The 16,743-nt window shown below is 39.2% G+C and overlaps 1 protein-coding gene across 16 annotated transcripts in view; it reads right to left on the bottom strand.

The window, feature by feature from the left end:
* Nucleotides 1–16,743, bottom strand: part of LOC148863031 (inositol hexakisphosphate and diphosphoinositol-pentakisphosphate kinase VIP2-like) — a 188,248-nt gene that overhangs the window by 86,800 nt on the left and 84,705 nt on the right. For all 16 annotated transcript variants that reach the window (XM_088975882.1, XM_088975890.1, XM_088975886.1 and 13 more), the window contains 6 exons: nt 15,911–15,985; nt 9,161–9,246; nt 7,711–7,917; nt 7,527–7,626; nt 7,357–7,427; nt 1,078–1,159 (listed from right to left, as the gene is read on the bottom strand). In XM_088975882.1, the coding sequence (XP_088832008.1) occupies nt 1,078–1,159; nt 7,357–7,427; nt 7,527–7,626; nt 7,711–7,917; nt 9,161–9,246; nt 15,911–15,985 (621 nt within the window). The remainder of the gene's footprint in view (nt 1–1,077; nt 1,160–7,356; nt 7,428–7,526; nt 7,627–7,710; nt 7,918–9,160; nt 9,247–15,910; nt 15,986–16,743) is intronic.

The raw sequence follows: 16,743 nt of genomic DNA, 5'->3' as shown, positions 1-16,743 counted from the left end.
CTTAGCTTTGTTTAATGATTTGCAACAAGATAATAATTTAAAAAGGTGTGCCTATGCTTCTTTTATCATTTCATAATACATCTTTCTATATTTTGCATATTTCAAAATGTTTCCACCATGTTTATAATTTTTACAATATTTCTGACATTTCCAACATGTTTCTTATATTTGGATGGCTAACATTTCCACCGACATCAACATTTTAAACCTTGGGTTGGGGAAGATGGAAATGGTTGGACCCTAGAGGAGTTGCACTACGTACTCCCAAATGCCACTTCACCCTAAAAAGCTTTAAATTGAAATTCTAAAAAGGGTCCAATAGACGATACTCACATATAAATAAAAAATATTATGTAATTATAAATAATTGAATCAGATCCTAGCAGATAGGATCATGCAACACTCGAATTTGATCTGATCAAGCAATATCCCATAGGGACACTAAAATATGGACCTAACTCCTAAAACAACTAAAAGTAGCCACTAATAATCTTACTAGAAATAAACAAACCAAAACCAACTCTTGAATAAACCCAATGAATAACATCTTGGTAATTTTCAATTGAAAAAAAAGAGAAAAAAACTTATAATACCAAGATCAAGTCACTAGACAAGTTTTTAGTCTATTGACCTCTTAAAGATTGGACTGCAAGAAAAGTGATATGATTGCAACCTGAAAATTTTCCAAATTCAAAAACTTTGAGATAAGACTCTTTAAACTAGTTTGATCTTTCAAAATGGTTAAACATATTTGTATGACACAAAAACTATCAGATAACCTTTAGAAAAAGCTTGAATTGATCAAAATTATAAAATTCACACCGGTATAGGAATTTAAAGAAACTTGGTATCTTCTTCCAAGTTTCTTTTCTTTCTTCCACATCTAAATTACTAGCCTTCCTATAAGGTGCACTTTTATTATTATCTTTCTTTTCCAAAAGACTTGATGTTTGTATTTTCTTACATTTCTATTGCTAATAAAGTTTTATGTTATAAAAAACAATTAGAATATAAACAAAGAAAAAAATAATGGTCATACAAGATATGACAAAAGAAAATGAAAAATTATAAGAGAACCTCCTCAAGAACTGCTTTAACTTGTCGAAGTTTTTCAGCATGCTCAATGTCTTCTGCATCGCTATCACTTTCCCGACCAGACCTAAAATTTTATAGCATTCTATGAGACATGGTGAAACAAAGCATAGCATGGTGCACAAAGGAAGAAAAGAAACACATATAATATTCTGACAAAATGAAAATGGATGCCAAAGGATAAATCCTTTGGATCTACAAAACATGGAAACAAAAGAAGAAACAAGAGAAGGATGAAATACTAAAATATCAAAACCATAATCTCCTGTAAGAAACTGTTTCATAATTAACAAAATTATATTCTTCTGATAGACAGTGAGACAATTTCTTAGTGTTATACTTCATACATGCCAAAGGATAAATCCGTAAAGAGAACAGATCAAAACCAGTTTAAAATATAAAAAAATTAAACAGTGATTATAATGACCTGTTTCTCAAGACAAAATTCTAGTTTCCCCTAAAACCCACCATTTTGATATCCTTGAATTTTCAAAACCCAGATCCATCATCCATGTATTGATACTCATTGGTCCATATCAACTGTTATTATTATTTGCCAAGATGATAAGCATGGAATTTTGGGGAGATAAGGCTTTTCCTTGGTATCAACTCTTATCTCATGGTATTGTAATGCCCACTTGTGATGACAGATAAAACCAAATATTAACTCTACAGTAAGAAAGGATTTAAACCTTATTAAACAGAACTATGAAGAAAATCACAAGAAAAAAAAAATAACTTAGGAAGTGTCTGCATCCATGAGCAAAACTAGAGCTATAAAACCTCATAGGAGAGTATAAGGTTTGCTAGAGCTTTTGATGGTTTTGTTGAATGAGAGGAGGGGGGGATTGTTGACTCAATGAAACTCTCAATTACCATCAGACATTTAGAGTTCATTTTCCATCAGTGTACAAGTTGATGAACCAATATGCCTAAATCAACTAACCTTGAAAAGAAACTTGATTGCATTATTAACATTGCATAACAGAAAATTCCTATAAACTATCCTATTCCCTATTTCTAGGAAAGCCAATAGCCTCCTTTCCTGGTCAAACCAGTTTTGACTTCTATGGTTCTTAGAATCAGATAGGCTCTGAGATGCATAAAGTGAAGTACCAAATTACCAATGATGATTAAACTTTTTTAATGCTCAAGGATGATGAAGGTAATGGCAGTTATGATTGGGTATGGGAGAACAGTGGATTGGCCCTATTGATCCTTTCTAATGATATTAACCACATGAACCCAATCCATTCCAATTTCTGCACAACATCCCCACAGATATGCTGCAGATTGGACTGTGGGTTAATTTGATACAGAAATGATGAATCATTTGTGTATTCATTGTAGTTGTACATCTTCAGTTTGGAACCAATTTTTTCGCACATTTTGTCATTTGGTATTTACTTCCTTAGGATATACAGAAACTTTTATTGAGACTGCTAGTGTTCACTTCCTTGGTGTAATTATTGAGGTGATTACTGCTAGGGTGGTTCATCAGATAAAATCAGTGGACCTATTTGATGATATTCCTACGGTGGCTCTGCCGAATAGTTGGAAGGAAGTTGCAGTTTCAGCAGGCCCCAAGTAGAATTATCTCTCTTCCTTCATGGAATCCACCATGTTCATATGAAAGGTTTCATTAAGTTGAATTTTGATGGCAGCAGTGAGGGTAACCCTGGGCCTTTAGGGATTGGTGGAGTTTTCAGGACAGAGGAAGTTGTAGTCAGTATTAACAGATTGATCATCAAAGGAGACTCAGAAGTGGAGATTGGTTGGTTAGGGAAAGAGGATGAAGGCACGTGGCCTTACATTAATGAACGAAGCCCCCCCCCCCCAACCCTACTTGCATGTTCCTGTTATTGATAAAAAAAATAGAGTTTGAAAACCAACAAGGAATGTAAGGTTGAATGTGATACTTCCTCAGGGTTCCAAACCATGGAAGAGGAATTAATTCACAAGATTTAAGGAAGACAAGATCAAACAAGAGGTGGGGACACATCAAAAGGTAGAGATAGAGGCAGGCAAGGAGGCACAACTAAATGTTAGTTTTCATGACTTTAGTGTTCCACACTGAGTAGGTTTACAACCGTACTCTATCTCTATCTATATATCTATATATATGTACCTATATATAACATAGGCAAGGAGTCACCTTGTTGGTGGATTGGGTTGTCAGTCTAAGGGTGTAATGATTATTTCCTTGAGAAGAGGTAACTTTCATTTAGACAAAAAAGGGAAGGGTGTACATGCGAAAATGTGCACGCAAGGGCCTCAAACAAAAGGAACAGAAGCCCACTCAAGAATGAAAACACTTAACACTACACAAAATATCCCTTTCCAACCTAGCTTTAGCTAGAGCATCTGCTTGACAATTCAAAATTCTAGGGATCCATCTAAAGATGCAACGAAAAGAAGCTGCAATATCATAGATTTCATTTGGATTCTACCATATAATAGAATCCAAATGCAGAGATTTATCCACACGAAGAGCAACCAGCATCGCATTGACCTCAGCCTCCAATGCATCAGCAGCAGAAACAGGGCCACTATAAGCCCAAAGAAAGCTCCCATCTGGCCTCAAAATAAACCCACCTATACCTGCCACCAAAGGTAAATTGTTGGATCTTCTGAGGCTGCCATCAAATCTCAAAACATTGACAGTTTCTGGTCTCAGAGAAAGTGGAGGAAAAACTGTGGGTCCATCAGAGAGGAATGAAGATTATTTATTTATTTTTATCAATAACAACGGATTTCATTAAATAGTAATAAGGTTAGAAAAAAGGGGAGCTAAAGTATCTTAACTCCCCAGGGAAAGGATAAGTGCCAAGCTGAAAAAGAACAAAACAATTACAACTGAGCCCAGAACCCAGAAATCCTATTCACTCCTTGCCTAACCAGACCATCAGCAAATGAGTTTGCACTTCTCTTAACCCAGTTACACTGAACTACCATATTCTTGGACAACCATTTGAATTTTCTCTTCTCATTACTGTAATTCCAGAGCTTAGAATTGTCTTCTTTCAACCAGTTCACTACCACCACAGAATCTCCCTCTACAATCAGCTTCTTGACCTTTAGGTCTTTAGCCCATTGTACCCCTTCCAAGGCTGCTAACACCTCAGCCCTCAACGAATCCCCCACTCCAATTGAGCTAGAGAACATAGCTTATATTACCATTCTCATCTCGTAAAACCCCCCCAATACCCGAGGGCCCTGGATTCCCCATCCTACTACTGGAGAGGAATGAAGAATTTCAACCAAGTTTCTGTCAAGATTTCCATAGCTGATACCAGAAAAATCTTTATTGGACAACATCCAAGGCTTGAGAAGAACCAAAGTATTTCCCTCAAGAGTTTCAAGGGAGGAGAATTTATATTAAAAAATTCTTTTATTTCTCTCTTCCCGAAGACTCCGCATAGTGGCATGAACTGCAGCCTCCCTAAAAATCTTGCCTCTCTTTCCCCACTTATCCATCCTTCCATTGAAAAATAAAGTCACAAACTGAATTGGAAGGGGCCCAATGGAAGCTGCCATCATAAATCGAGAAGGGATTGCCAAACACTACGAGCAACCTTGCAATTAATTAGAAGGCAACCAATGGATTCACCATCTTCATAACACAAAGTGCATACATGGGGGGAATAAACAGAGATGGCCAATCTCTTTCTTTTGCAAGAATCACAAGATATCCAAGGTATTCAGCCTACCACAAGCTGCCTCCCAGAGAAAAAAAGGAGCTGAGGAGCTGTAGAAGACCATATCCTTCTGTCCGGGTAAGACCGAATGACTTTAAAAAATTGGCAGACAACAAGCAAGCAGGGAAGATAGATCTTCAGCTTTACAATCATTAAGACCTTATAAAGGCCAATCCAAGATTCTCCCTGATCAGGGTAGAAAACACCAACACATGTTTATCACAGGCAAGATTGAAGAGACTGGGAAAAGACACTCCAAGGAGGGAGGGGCCCCACCAAAGGTCGTCCAGAAACTTATTTGATTACCATTTCCTAAACTGAACCGAAGGCACGGAAAGAAAAGGGAAAGCAATTGAATTATACCTTTCCAGGGATTGGCAGTGGAGAACCTACTAACTGAAGTAAAGCTGCCCCTAGCAATATTACTCACATATTTGTTATGGATTATAGAGGCCCAAAGGGAGTCCGGGTCCTTCAGAAATCTCCAGATCAGTTACCTAAAAGAGCTGTATTCCTCTGAGCAATGCAACCCAATCCCAAACCTCCATTCCTTATCTTTCTCCAAAGAGAAAACCCCAATCAGATCTTGTTTTTTACAGAAAGGAGCCTACCTTACCAAGCTTCCAAAGGATCCACTCCCATTTGCATATTTGTGCAAGAACTGAGTATTTTTATCACCCTCCTTATTTCATTGAAATAATGATCTCTGTCTCCAGCAGATTTCCTCTCTGACCTTGCACCTCCTTAGTAACCAAGTCCCTCAAAGCTGGCATGATCCTTTTACAGGGTATTATAGCAAAGGAGCCTCCATTTGTTCTCAGTTGTGGGTCCTATAATAAAGGCCTCTATATATAGATGGCAGGAAGGGATTTCACCATTCAAAAATCAGTAAAAGACACCAGGTGATGAGAAATCAACTTACATATAAAAAAGACAATACATATTAATAAATCCCCTCATCCATTTCTAAAATTGGCCAAATTCTGGTAAAATGAAAATCCAATCCAACAGCCAATTCCCAATCTCCAAACAAAGCTTCTTCTTGCGTCTACTTTTGCCTTGGAAAACTCTTCCATTCCTCTCCTTCCACACTTCCCAACAAGCTGCAAAGGGAATACAGCTCCATTAAATTTTTGCCTTCTTACTGCCCTGAAAAAATGGCCAACAGGAAAAAAAAAATCATCGGGACTGCAAGGTTTCCAAGTATTTATTCTGAACAATCAAAAAAAGCAACTCCAAATAAATTTTGTAAAAGGACAGTGAACATAAAGATGCAAGACGTCTTCTTCAAAAGCTTCACACAAGTAGAACCAGTTGGCCATCTGCAAACATCTGCTCTTTTAAGTGATCCTACTAAGTATGCTATTCAATTCCACCAGCCAAGCAAAAGCTTCAACTCTTGGAGGTATTGGGTTACCCCAAACACCCTTAATAACAGTTTGTTTAACCAGGTTCCTTGCCAAAGGGCTTCATGTAAAGAGACCATTTCTGCATTCTTTCCACCATCTTGAATCTATCTGTCAGGAAAAATATCCACCAATTGATGCTTTGAAAGTAGGTGAAGACATTCCTCCACCTGCCTATCTGGCAAGAATCTTCTAAACGTAGGGCACCACAAAATCGGACTTGACTCACTTCATAGCAATGTTTTCAAACCGTTGTTGACCAGGACGGTCGGACCGTTCAGCCTGGGAACCATCCAGGCAACCAGTTCCATTTTACCCCAAACCCGGTCCTTGGCCAAAAACCGTTGAATTGGTCAGTGACCCGCTGACCCAGGCTGTCAGACCGTTGACCCGTTCAACGGTTTTGTCCTTTTTTATTTTAATTATTATTTTTTTTTCATTAGAACAGGCTGTCCATTTGGACTATAAGGTCAAACTGTCGACCCGGAAACTGGTGACAAGAACAGTTCCAGTTCCAGGTCAGTTTTTAAAACTTTGCTTCATAGCATTGGAAGATTGAAATAGTTTTCTCACTTCAACTGTAGAGTCTTGAGCATATTTCACATAGATTTCCTAATCCAGCCTAATCATTCTCCAAAATCTATTCCAAAATCTAATATAGATTTCCTAATCCTGCAGAATGAAAGTTCATAATGCCTTTCCAAATACCAACTCCATATGTAGATTTTACTTCTCCAGAATCCCAATCAAAGCTGACCACCCCATATTTTCAAGCAATTACTTTCTCCAAAGATGCTTATTTTCCAACCTGAACCCCCGCATTCACTTTCCCTATAAATGCTCTATTGAATAATCCCCGACCCTCCTTTCTTTGAGCTGCAAACCCAATCCCACTTCACCAAATGAAACTTTCTTTCTTCCACTTTAGTGTTCCAAAGGAATTCTCTTTGAATTCTTCCCCCAACCCTCTTTCCTTTTTTTTTTTCTTTTGCCTATCTAGAAAAAAACATCATTCCAGCCCAGCCAAAATGTACAGCAGATATATAATGCATATCTCATGCTAAGAGAAGAAGAAGAAGAAGAGGTGACCAACAACATTTATATGGTAAATGCATCTGCTACGCAGAAAAGAACAAACATATTGGTTTTAAAATGTATACCTTGTACGCGGTACTAGAATTCGTGTTGCATCCAACAAATCTTGCAATTGAATAGCACTTTTAAGTTTTGTCTGCAAAAAAGAAAGCAGACAGCATATTAACAAAGATTAGAAAGGAAATTTTAAGTCAAATGGGATAAAGCGAGATAAGGATTAAGAGAAAATAAGCACCTCAGACCTAGGCCTTCCACCATTGTATTTTAGCATCAAATTTAACAGCTTTTCCTCTGTAACCTTCAACTTGACCTTCTGTTTGGGGGTTCGATCACCACTGCCAAGGAAAAACGTGACTAAGAAGTGACAGAATAAGTGCTATTTAAATAAGTAAAAAAGCAGTAGGACATTTAAATCTTACTGGCGGATGACAGCAATTACACATCGTAGCTCCTCCGATTGTCCAAAGGTGCCAATAATTCCACTCCCCTGACGCGTTAATCCCTCAGAAGGTTGGATTGGTTCATTCAGCTTCCATGGCAGGGTTGGTGGAATTTTTGAAGAAAGATGAGGGGCCTTGGCATCCAGAAATATTTTCCTTAACACACATGCAGCATCATCATAATACCTATACTTAGAAAAAGAAGACAATCTATAGTTAATATATATAATAAATACTAATAACTTAAACTTCCACTTTATAGGAAAAGTAACAGGATTAAGACAATGACCTTGCAAATGCACCCCCCCCTACAGAAACAGCCAATAATATTAAGTTGCCAACCCAGCAAAGAAAATCCCCAGTACAACTTCCTCCAGCAAAGACTTTCTTTAGCTAAACTGCTAGCATTCAAATTAGCTAATCTAGTGGCTCAAGGGGTTCAATTCAATTTGGATATCAAAAAACACACCACTCTAAAATGATTACTTGAAAGCACTTCCTTGTAGAAATTTCAGAGCTGACTCCTCATCTTGGTTGCTATTTCAGATGGATCCCAGGAGAACTGATCAACTTAGCCACAAGGCTGATCACTTAGCTAAATCAGGATTCTATAGGAACTTTTTCTATAGTGTAAATGCAAATAGACAAATGGAGTATCTGATTGTTGATGGGGCTTTTGTGTTTTCTTTCTTTCTTTCTTTCTTTTTGATAGATGGGGGCTTTTGTGTTTTTTGTTGATTATCCCTACTTGCTATACATCCTCTCATGTACGTCTCCATTTTTTTTCTTGAATGAAATAGTTACCCTTTCTCAAAAAAGAAAAGTAATATTATAAAAAAGCAATAAAATACAACCCTATCTACAAAACCTTAGTCAATCTGGCTGAAATTTGATGCAAGTACGCTTACACTGTTTAAATATTGTAAGTTTTCAGCTCAAACGGATATATGAAAGTGCCCCAACTGAAGGCATCAAGATATGGATTCAGCATAGGCCTGTCAATGGTACGCAAAGTCTGTGACCTGACATAATTGTTTCAGATTTAGATGGTTCTGGTACCTTGCGAGCTTCTAGTTGGAGGTGGTGTGTTTAGTAATTCTTTGTAGAATCAGCTCTCCTACAGATATGGATACCTTCTTATACATCTATGCATACAAGCAGATTAAAGCAGGGATACTGTCACTTTTACCTACAGGCTGAGGGGTATAGATTAAGATGCCTATGAACATGAATGGATAAACAGAAAAGGAATTTAAGAGCCTTAGTCAACGATATTCAACATGTGGTGATGTCATTTCCACACTCCTAGATAACGACATGATATGTATTGTACCAACGTATATAGATGGAAATTTGAAAACATGTTGCAACAATGAAAGCATAATCCAAAATTATGGGTGAGTCAATAAAGAAGTTAGAAGATAATTACTTGTAAGAGTTTTTTACAAAGCTCCACCCATTAACATCGCAAACATATGATTGTCCCTCACAGCGCAAGAGATCAAATCCACAAACCTGCAAGTACATTTGAACACCACATCAGGTAACACAGAATCCAGACCATGCCCTTCTCAAGCACAACACATGCAGAGGTGGTTGTTATAATTCATCCACCTAATTTCCCATGATGAATGATAGGAAGACCTGGAAATTCCTTAGATATAAAATGACACATAATTAAAGAGGAAAACCATGCTTGACAATGTTATCTGCATGAATCCTAAAAGATAATTAAGTGGTTGATAACATTAACTAATTAGTTGTTGGATATTTTACATAACCATTTACAGATTGTAGAGAACACTTATGTGGGCCCCACTGCAGTGGTCCCCACTGTGTTCGTAGGACAGCAGTGTAGTTATTTGTTTCAGTTATAGTAGTGACAGTTTGAGTCAGTTTGTTAATTCAGTTGTTATTTATTTCAGCTTTTATTTACTTTATTTATTATGCAAGTACCAAGGGCAGATGTGTCCTTTCCATTATGTACTAAACATAACCTATAAATATTAAGAGAGTGGCGGCAGCAAATTAGTAAGAATCTGTCCCTCCTTTCAACAACTTGTGTTCTCTTGTTTCTCTTCTATTCTCTCTCCTTTCTCTCTCTTTTTCTTCTGTTTTGCAAACCTAAAACCTATTAGGATTCAAGACTGATTACAGTCTTGATCTTCTAATTGGTATCAGAGCCTATCAAGGGCTTCTCATGTGTGTCTAGTCCAACCGACCACAAGAGGACTAGCTACGGCTGGAAGCTTTGAAGAAGTTTTTCAGTGGCTGAATCTTGGAGATTACCAGGAGAGGTTCGCAGCAGTTGAAGACTTGCTGCGGCTTGCAGAGAGTTGGTAATCAGGAAGAGGCAGCGAAGGTTAGGGTTCAGGTAACCCTAGAAGACAGTAAACCGAAGTACATAAGTAAGTTTTTTTTTTTACTGAGTTTCAGAGACTGCAATCAGTCGAGATAGGTTGGACCTATCTAGAAAGAGGAGCCGAATTGTGTTCAAGTTTGTTCTAGGGTTTGGCTTGCTGAACTGTGTTTAAGTTTGTTTCTAGGGTTTGACTGTTGGGCCAAACCACCCTCTTTTCAAAGGTGATTAGTTTTTAGGGTTTCATATTGCCCTACGACAAGTCCCACTTGTGCAAACTGCTTGGAGAGTGCAGCTAAGCACTTACTTCAGACCTACAATTGAAACCCTAACTTTGCTCTTGCAGTAGTGGGCCCCACAGTAGTGATTTCAGAAAATAGTATCTCAGATTGATAGGCTGCCTGATACTGTGCATGCCGATTGATTTCAGATCAGATTTGAGTTGATTTCTTGCATATACTGTGATAGGCGATTGATTTCAGATCAGATTTGGGTTGGTTTCAGATCGGATCAGATCAGATTTCAGATCAGATCATATTTGTGTTGGTTTCGGATCAGATTTCAGACTTGTTTGTTTGACTCTGTTTTCTGGTATAGTTGCTCTAACAGTTTGTAGCCACTGAATCTTGATCAAAGATGGAGTTTAAGGGTCAGGGAGAAAGTAGTTTTGGAAACCACAATTATGGTAGTGTATCTGAAACCGGGTTTCAGATTACAACTATGAGATTTGATGGGTCAAATTATTTGAAGTGGGCGCAATCAGCCATGATGGCTATTGGAGGAAGGGGAAAACTGGGTTACCTCTTGGGAGATGTGAAAGAACCTTCCAGGGAGGACCCAACATACACCAAGTGGGTTCAAGAGAACTATTTGGTTATGGCATGACTGTGTAATTCTATGCAGCCACATATCAACCGAAATTACTTGTGGGCAAAGACAGCCAAAGAGATATGGGATGTTGTGAAAGAAACATATTTCCAACCCCTTAATGTTGCCAGAGCCTATGAACTGAAGTGTGAGGTGAACAGCCTTAAATAAGGAGAGAAGCCAGTTTCTGTCTACTTCTCTACCTTGAAATCCTTGTGGCATGAGATTGACCATCTAGAGACCCTTGAGTGGGAGAGTCCCAAAGATGCACAGACTCACAGAAAACAAGTCGAGACGAATAGAGTATTTGAGTTTCTGGCTGGTTTGAATTCAGAATATGACATTGTGCGACAACAGATATTGACAAGAGATAGTGTGACCCTCTCTCAAGCATACTCCCTGGTGCATAGTGAAGAGACCAGAAGGAAAGTCATGATGCAGCCTCAACCCTCTTTCCCGGCCTTGACAGCTATTAAACCCAAGCCAGGGGTGACTCAGAAAGGGATCGGAAGAATGAAGATAAACAGTATCTGGTATGCAAACATTGCAAGAAACCCAAGCACACAAAAGATACTTGTTGGAAGCTACATCCTCACTTGGTCCCAGCAAAACTAAGAAATAAGAAGGGTAATGCTCATATGGCAATGAACACTAATTCAACATCCTCATCAGGCACATCCCTAGAGACTTCAGCTGCTATTCGAGCTGCCCTCATACAGTTGGAAAAGGAAGTTGGGAGTTCAGCTCAGCCATCTCAGTCACCATCAGCTCCTGCCACATCTGCATTTGCACATTCAGGTACTCGAGCCTCAACTTACCATGCTTCGGCTCCAGGTAATACTGATCACTGCTGGGTAATAGATTCAGGTGCATCTGACCATATGACTAGCTTGCCATCTTTGTTCACTTCTTATCACTTGTCCTCTGGCCGAGATTGAGTATCCATTGCTGATGGCTCTCTTGTTCCCATTTCGGGCAAGGGGGACATCAAGCTATCGGATACTATCTCTTTATCTTCTGTCTTGCATGTTCCTAAGCTTGATACTAACCTGCTTTCAGTTAGTAGTATTACCAAACACATGAACCGTTCAGTAACCTTTTTCCCTGACCGATGTGTTTTTTAGGATTTGGAGACGAGGAAGGTGATTGGGACTGGCCGTGAGACGAACGGAATCTATCTGCTTCTAGAGAGTTCTCATCGGGAGGGGTCAGTGGATAAGAAATCTTTTGTTTCCCAGTCTATGAGTTCGGTTATGCTTTAGCATAACCGATTAGGTCATTTGTCTTTTAAGTCTTTGAAGAGTCTGTTTCCTACTTTATTTGAGTCTGTTGAGTTATCAAAGTTGAGGTGTGAGAGTTGTGAGTTTGCCAAACATTGTAGAACCTCTTATTCTTTAAGTAATAAAAGGAGTAATTCCGCTTTTGATATTGCGCATACTGATGTTTGGGGGCCATATCATATCTCTTCTATGGGTGGGTACAGATATTTTCTACTGTTTGTTGATGACCATACCCGGTTTTCTTGGATTTATCTTATGCGTTCTCGGGATGAGGTTCCTGCTCTGACCCAAAACTTCCATCAAATGGTTCTCACTCAGTTTGGGACCAAAATCAAAGTCCTTAGATCTGATAATGCAAAGGAATACTTTGTTCAGCCATTGACCTCCTACCTTCTTAGCCATGGAGTTATTCACTAGAGCACTTGCCCTTATACACCACAGCAGAACGACATTGCCGAAAGAAAGAATAGGCATATCTTGGAGGTGGCTAGAAGCATTATGTTTACCTCCAATGTACCTATTCGCTTCTAGGGTGATGCTATCCTCACGGCAGTTTATCTCATTAATCGAGTTCCTTCTCGGGTCCTTGATATGAGAACCCCCTTTTCCCTTCTATACCCAGATGAGGAGTTGTTCATTGTTCCCCTTAAAACCTTTGGTTGTACCTGTTTCGTTCAGCTTCTCGGGCCTCATCATTCCAAGTTTGAACCTAAGGCCTCCAAATGCATTTTCCTTGGTTATGCACAAACTCAAAAGGGTTATTGCTGCTATGATCCGGTTTCAGGGAAACGGTTTGTCTCTATGGATGTCACCTTCTTTGAGGAGACACCCTATTATCCTAGGGTTCCTCCTCAGGGGGAGAGCAGTGAAAGTGGGGCTGTTTTGAGTTTCTTTCCTCAGGGGGAGAGTAGTGAGAGTGGAAGTGGGACTGGTAGAAGTGGGGCTGTTCCTTTACCTATTCCACTGGTAATGAAGGTTGTAGTGGTGAGGGTGGTTAGAGGGAGTCGGAGTTGAGAGTCTATCATAGGTGATGCAGACAGGTTGATCCTAGTCTTCGGCAGTCCCGGCCAGCTCCAGTTCCTTCTGCGGCTCCAGATCCAGAGCCTATTGAGATACCTCTCACTGTTGCCACTTCCCCTCCTGTGGATGACCTTGATCTCCCTATTGCCATTCACAAAGGGAAACGACATTGCACCACTTCTACAGCTCACAGCATCTCACAGTTCTTATCCTATGATCGTCTATCACCATCTTACCGGTCCTATCTCACTTCCATTGCCGATGTCCCTATTCCAAGAACAGTGCAAGAAGCCTTATCAGTTCCAGAATGGAAAGATGCAATGCAAGTCGAAATGGATGCCTTGTTGAAGAATAATACTTGGGAACTGGTTGACTCACCAAAAGGAAAGAAACCGGTGGGATGCAGATGGGTGTTCACTGTGAAGCATAATGCTGATGGCTCTATTGAAAGGAACAAAGCCCGGCTGGTTGCAAAGGGGTTCACTCAGACTTATGGTATAGACTACTTGGAGATCTTTGCCCAGTAGCCAAGATGACCACCATTCGAGTTTTGTTATCCCTTGCAGCAAATTATTCTTGGCCCCTATTTCAGATGGATGTTAAAAACGCCTTTCTGAATGGAGACTTACAAGAAGAGGTTTACATGCAATTGCCTCCTAGATTCTATGATACAGAGACAGGTAAGAAGGTTTGCCGACTGAACAAGGCATTGTATGGTTTGAAGCAGTCACCTAGAGCCTGGTTTGATAGGTTCAGATTAGCTCTTGGAAGGTTTGGTTATGAACAGGCCCAGTCAGATCATACGCTATTCATCAAGAAGGTTGAGTCCTCTCTGACACTACTAGCAGTATATGTTGATGATATTGTGGTGACAGGAAATGACAGTCATGAGATTGAGTCCCTCAAACAGCCCCCTCATCAAGAGTTTGAGGTGAAAGATCTTGGTGCACTAAGGTACTTTTTGGGTATTGAGGTTGCTAGATCTAAGCAGGGGATTTTTATCTCTCAGAGAAAATATGTTCTAGATCTGTTGGCGGAAACTGGAAAGTTGGGTGTTAAGCCGGCTGATGCACCCATTGAACAGAATCACAAGATTAGTGCAGAGGGTGGGGAGCCTCTTGAAGACAAAGTTATGTTCTAACGGTTGGTTGGAAAGCTTTTATATCTCTGCCTCACTCGGCCGGATATCAGCTATGCAGTTAGTGTTGTTAGCCAGTACATGCACTCCCCTAGAACTTCTCATCTTCTTGCGGTAGAGAGAATATTAGCATACTTGAAGAGATGTCCGGGTAGAGTTATATTGCTCAAGAACAATAATCACATGAGGGTGGAAGTCTATACAGATGCCGATTGGGCTGGAAGTGTTGATGACAGAAGGTCTACCTCTGGATATTGTGCCCTGGTGGGAGGTAACCTTGTCTCTTGGAGGAGTAAGAACCAGAGTGTTGTTTCCCGCTCCAGTGCTGAAGCGGAATACAGGTCAATGGATAATGGAGTGGCTGAAATCTTATGGCTGAAGTCACTACTTGAAGAGTCGGGTATTGACTATGAAAAGCCCTTAATGTTGTATTGTGATAATCAGTCAGCTATTAATATATCCCACAACCCAGTGCAGCATGACAGAACTAAACCTATCGAAGTTGATCGACGTTTTGTGCGAGAAAGGGTCACATCACAAGAAGTGTGTCTCCCGTACATCACATCTAATATGCAGCTCGCGGATATCCTCACCAAGGCTGTACCAAGGAAGAAGTTAGAGACAGACCTATCCAAGTTGGGCATGATAGATATCTACTCCCAACTTGAGGGCGAGTGTAGAGAACACTGATGTGGGCCCCACTGCAGTGGTCCCCACTGTGTTCGTAGGACAGCAGTGTAGTTATTTGTTTCAGTTATAGTAGTGACAGTTTGAGTCAGTTTGTTAATTCAGTTGTTATTTATTTCAGCTTTTATTTACTTTATTTATTATGTAAGCACCAAGGGCAGATGTGTCCTTTCCATTATGTACTAAACATAACCTATAAATATTAAGAGAGTGGCGGCGGCAGATTAGTAAGAATCTGTCCCTCCTTTCAACTTGTGTTCTCTTGTTTCTCTTCTATTCTCTCTCCTTTCTCTCTCCTTTTCTTCTGTTTTGCAAACCTAAAACCTATTAGGATTCAAGACTGATTACAGACTTGATCTTCTACTCAGATGAACAACAATCATGCATAACAACTTGCGACAAACATTTTTCACAATTCTGAAGCATAATAGCAAGTAAAAAGAGTAACATGACCACATCACTTACAAATTAGGTGTGACTACAAACTGTAGTTAATCCACTAGTGGGGAAAATAACTTAAGAACATTATACAAACACATGAAATTGCTCAATGAACACAACACATAATTTTTATGAAATATGAAAAGAATGGTGGTAAGTCATGGCCAAGGAGTAACTTCACAGTCACAAAACCTAGGATTGAAAGTGTTACCAATGCAGCACTGCATACCATGACAAGAATAAACAGAGAAATCTAGTGGCACCATTATGAATGAAAATAGATGGACCCCTACCAAGTTTGAGTTGAGAAAATGCTAAGAACAATAACAGCTTGAACCAATATAAAAAATCAGAAGAAAATGTTGATTTTATAATGGAAAACTCTACCGCTTGCCTAAATGCGATGCAAACATCTCTTGCCATTTGCTTTTCAGCTGGAGTCAGTAATACAGGATATCTCACCTACAAAAGGAAATAAACTTTTATATAATAAAGAAATGATATGGTCACGGAATCACACTCCATGTTACATGCATGACCATCAAATTTTGAGATTGACAAATGAAATTCCAAACTAGGTGAAAGCATTAGTAAATAGAGATGTTAACTGAATGACTAAAAACATATGGAGTTTCATCATTAAGCTTTACAAAAGCTACAAATCATTTATATATATATATATATATATATATATATATGATGAATAACAAAATAATTTCATTAATGATAAGAGAACCTTTATAGTGCCCATCCTTTATAACCAGAACAGCATGCTAATTAAAAAGGAAATCCCTCAATTTGTTGAACTGCTTCAAAACTAAAGGCCAATCCATCAAGAAGTTGCAGACATCACCAAAAAGTGCACACAAAAAGGTCTTTCTGTGCCATCAAAAGCAGCATATCTTTTTTATTATAAATTTTTTTGATATCTTTTTTCGATAGGAAACGGTAACTTTCATTAGATAAAACCAGAACAACTGTCGCCTTCTAAAGTATAAGGTGACCCCTGAATAACGAATAACTTACAACACTGCACAAAACAAAGCCTCCCAATTCACCCCCTGTTTTGCTAGGTTGTCAGCTAAAGCATTTGCTGACCTCCTAGATCAATACACTTGTGCACCCAGCTCCCTTGTGAGGCTCAATAATTCCCTTACATGTTGTCTAAGGGACCATGTTCCCAAACTATTTGATTGCAGCCAACCTACTAATAATTTTGA

Source organism: Nelumbo lutea, chromosome 3 (genome assembly GCF_056320005.1).
Source record: "Nelumbo lutea isolate HS-2025 chromosome 3, American lotus-T2T, whole genome shotgun sequence".
In the NCBI taxonomy this organism is placed as follows: Eukaryota; Viridiplantae; Streptophyta; class Magnoliopsida; order Proteales; family Nelumbonaceae; genus Nelumbo; species Nelumbo lutea.
Note: the sequence above shows the minus strand (reverse complement) of the source record. Positions and strands in the feature narration are given on the sequence as shown.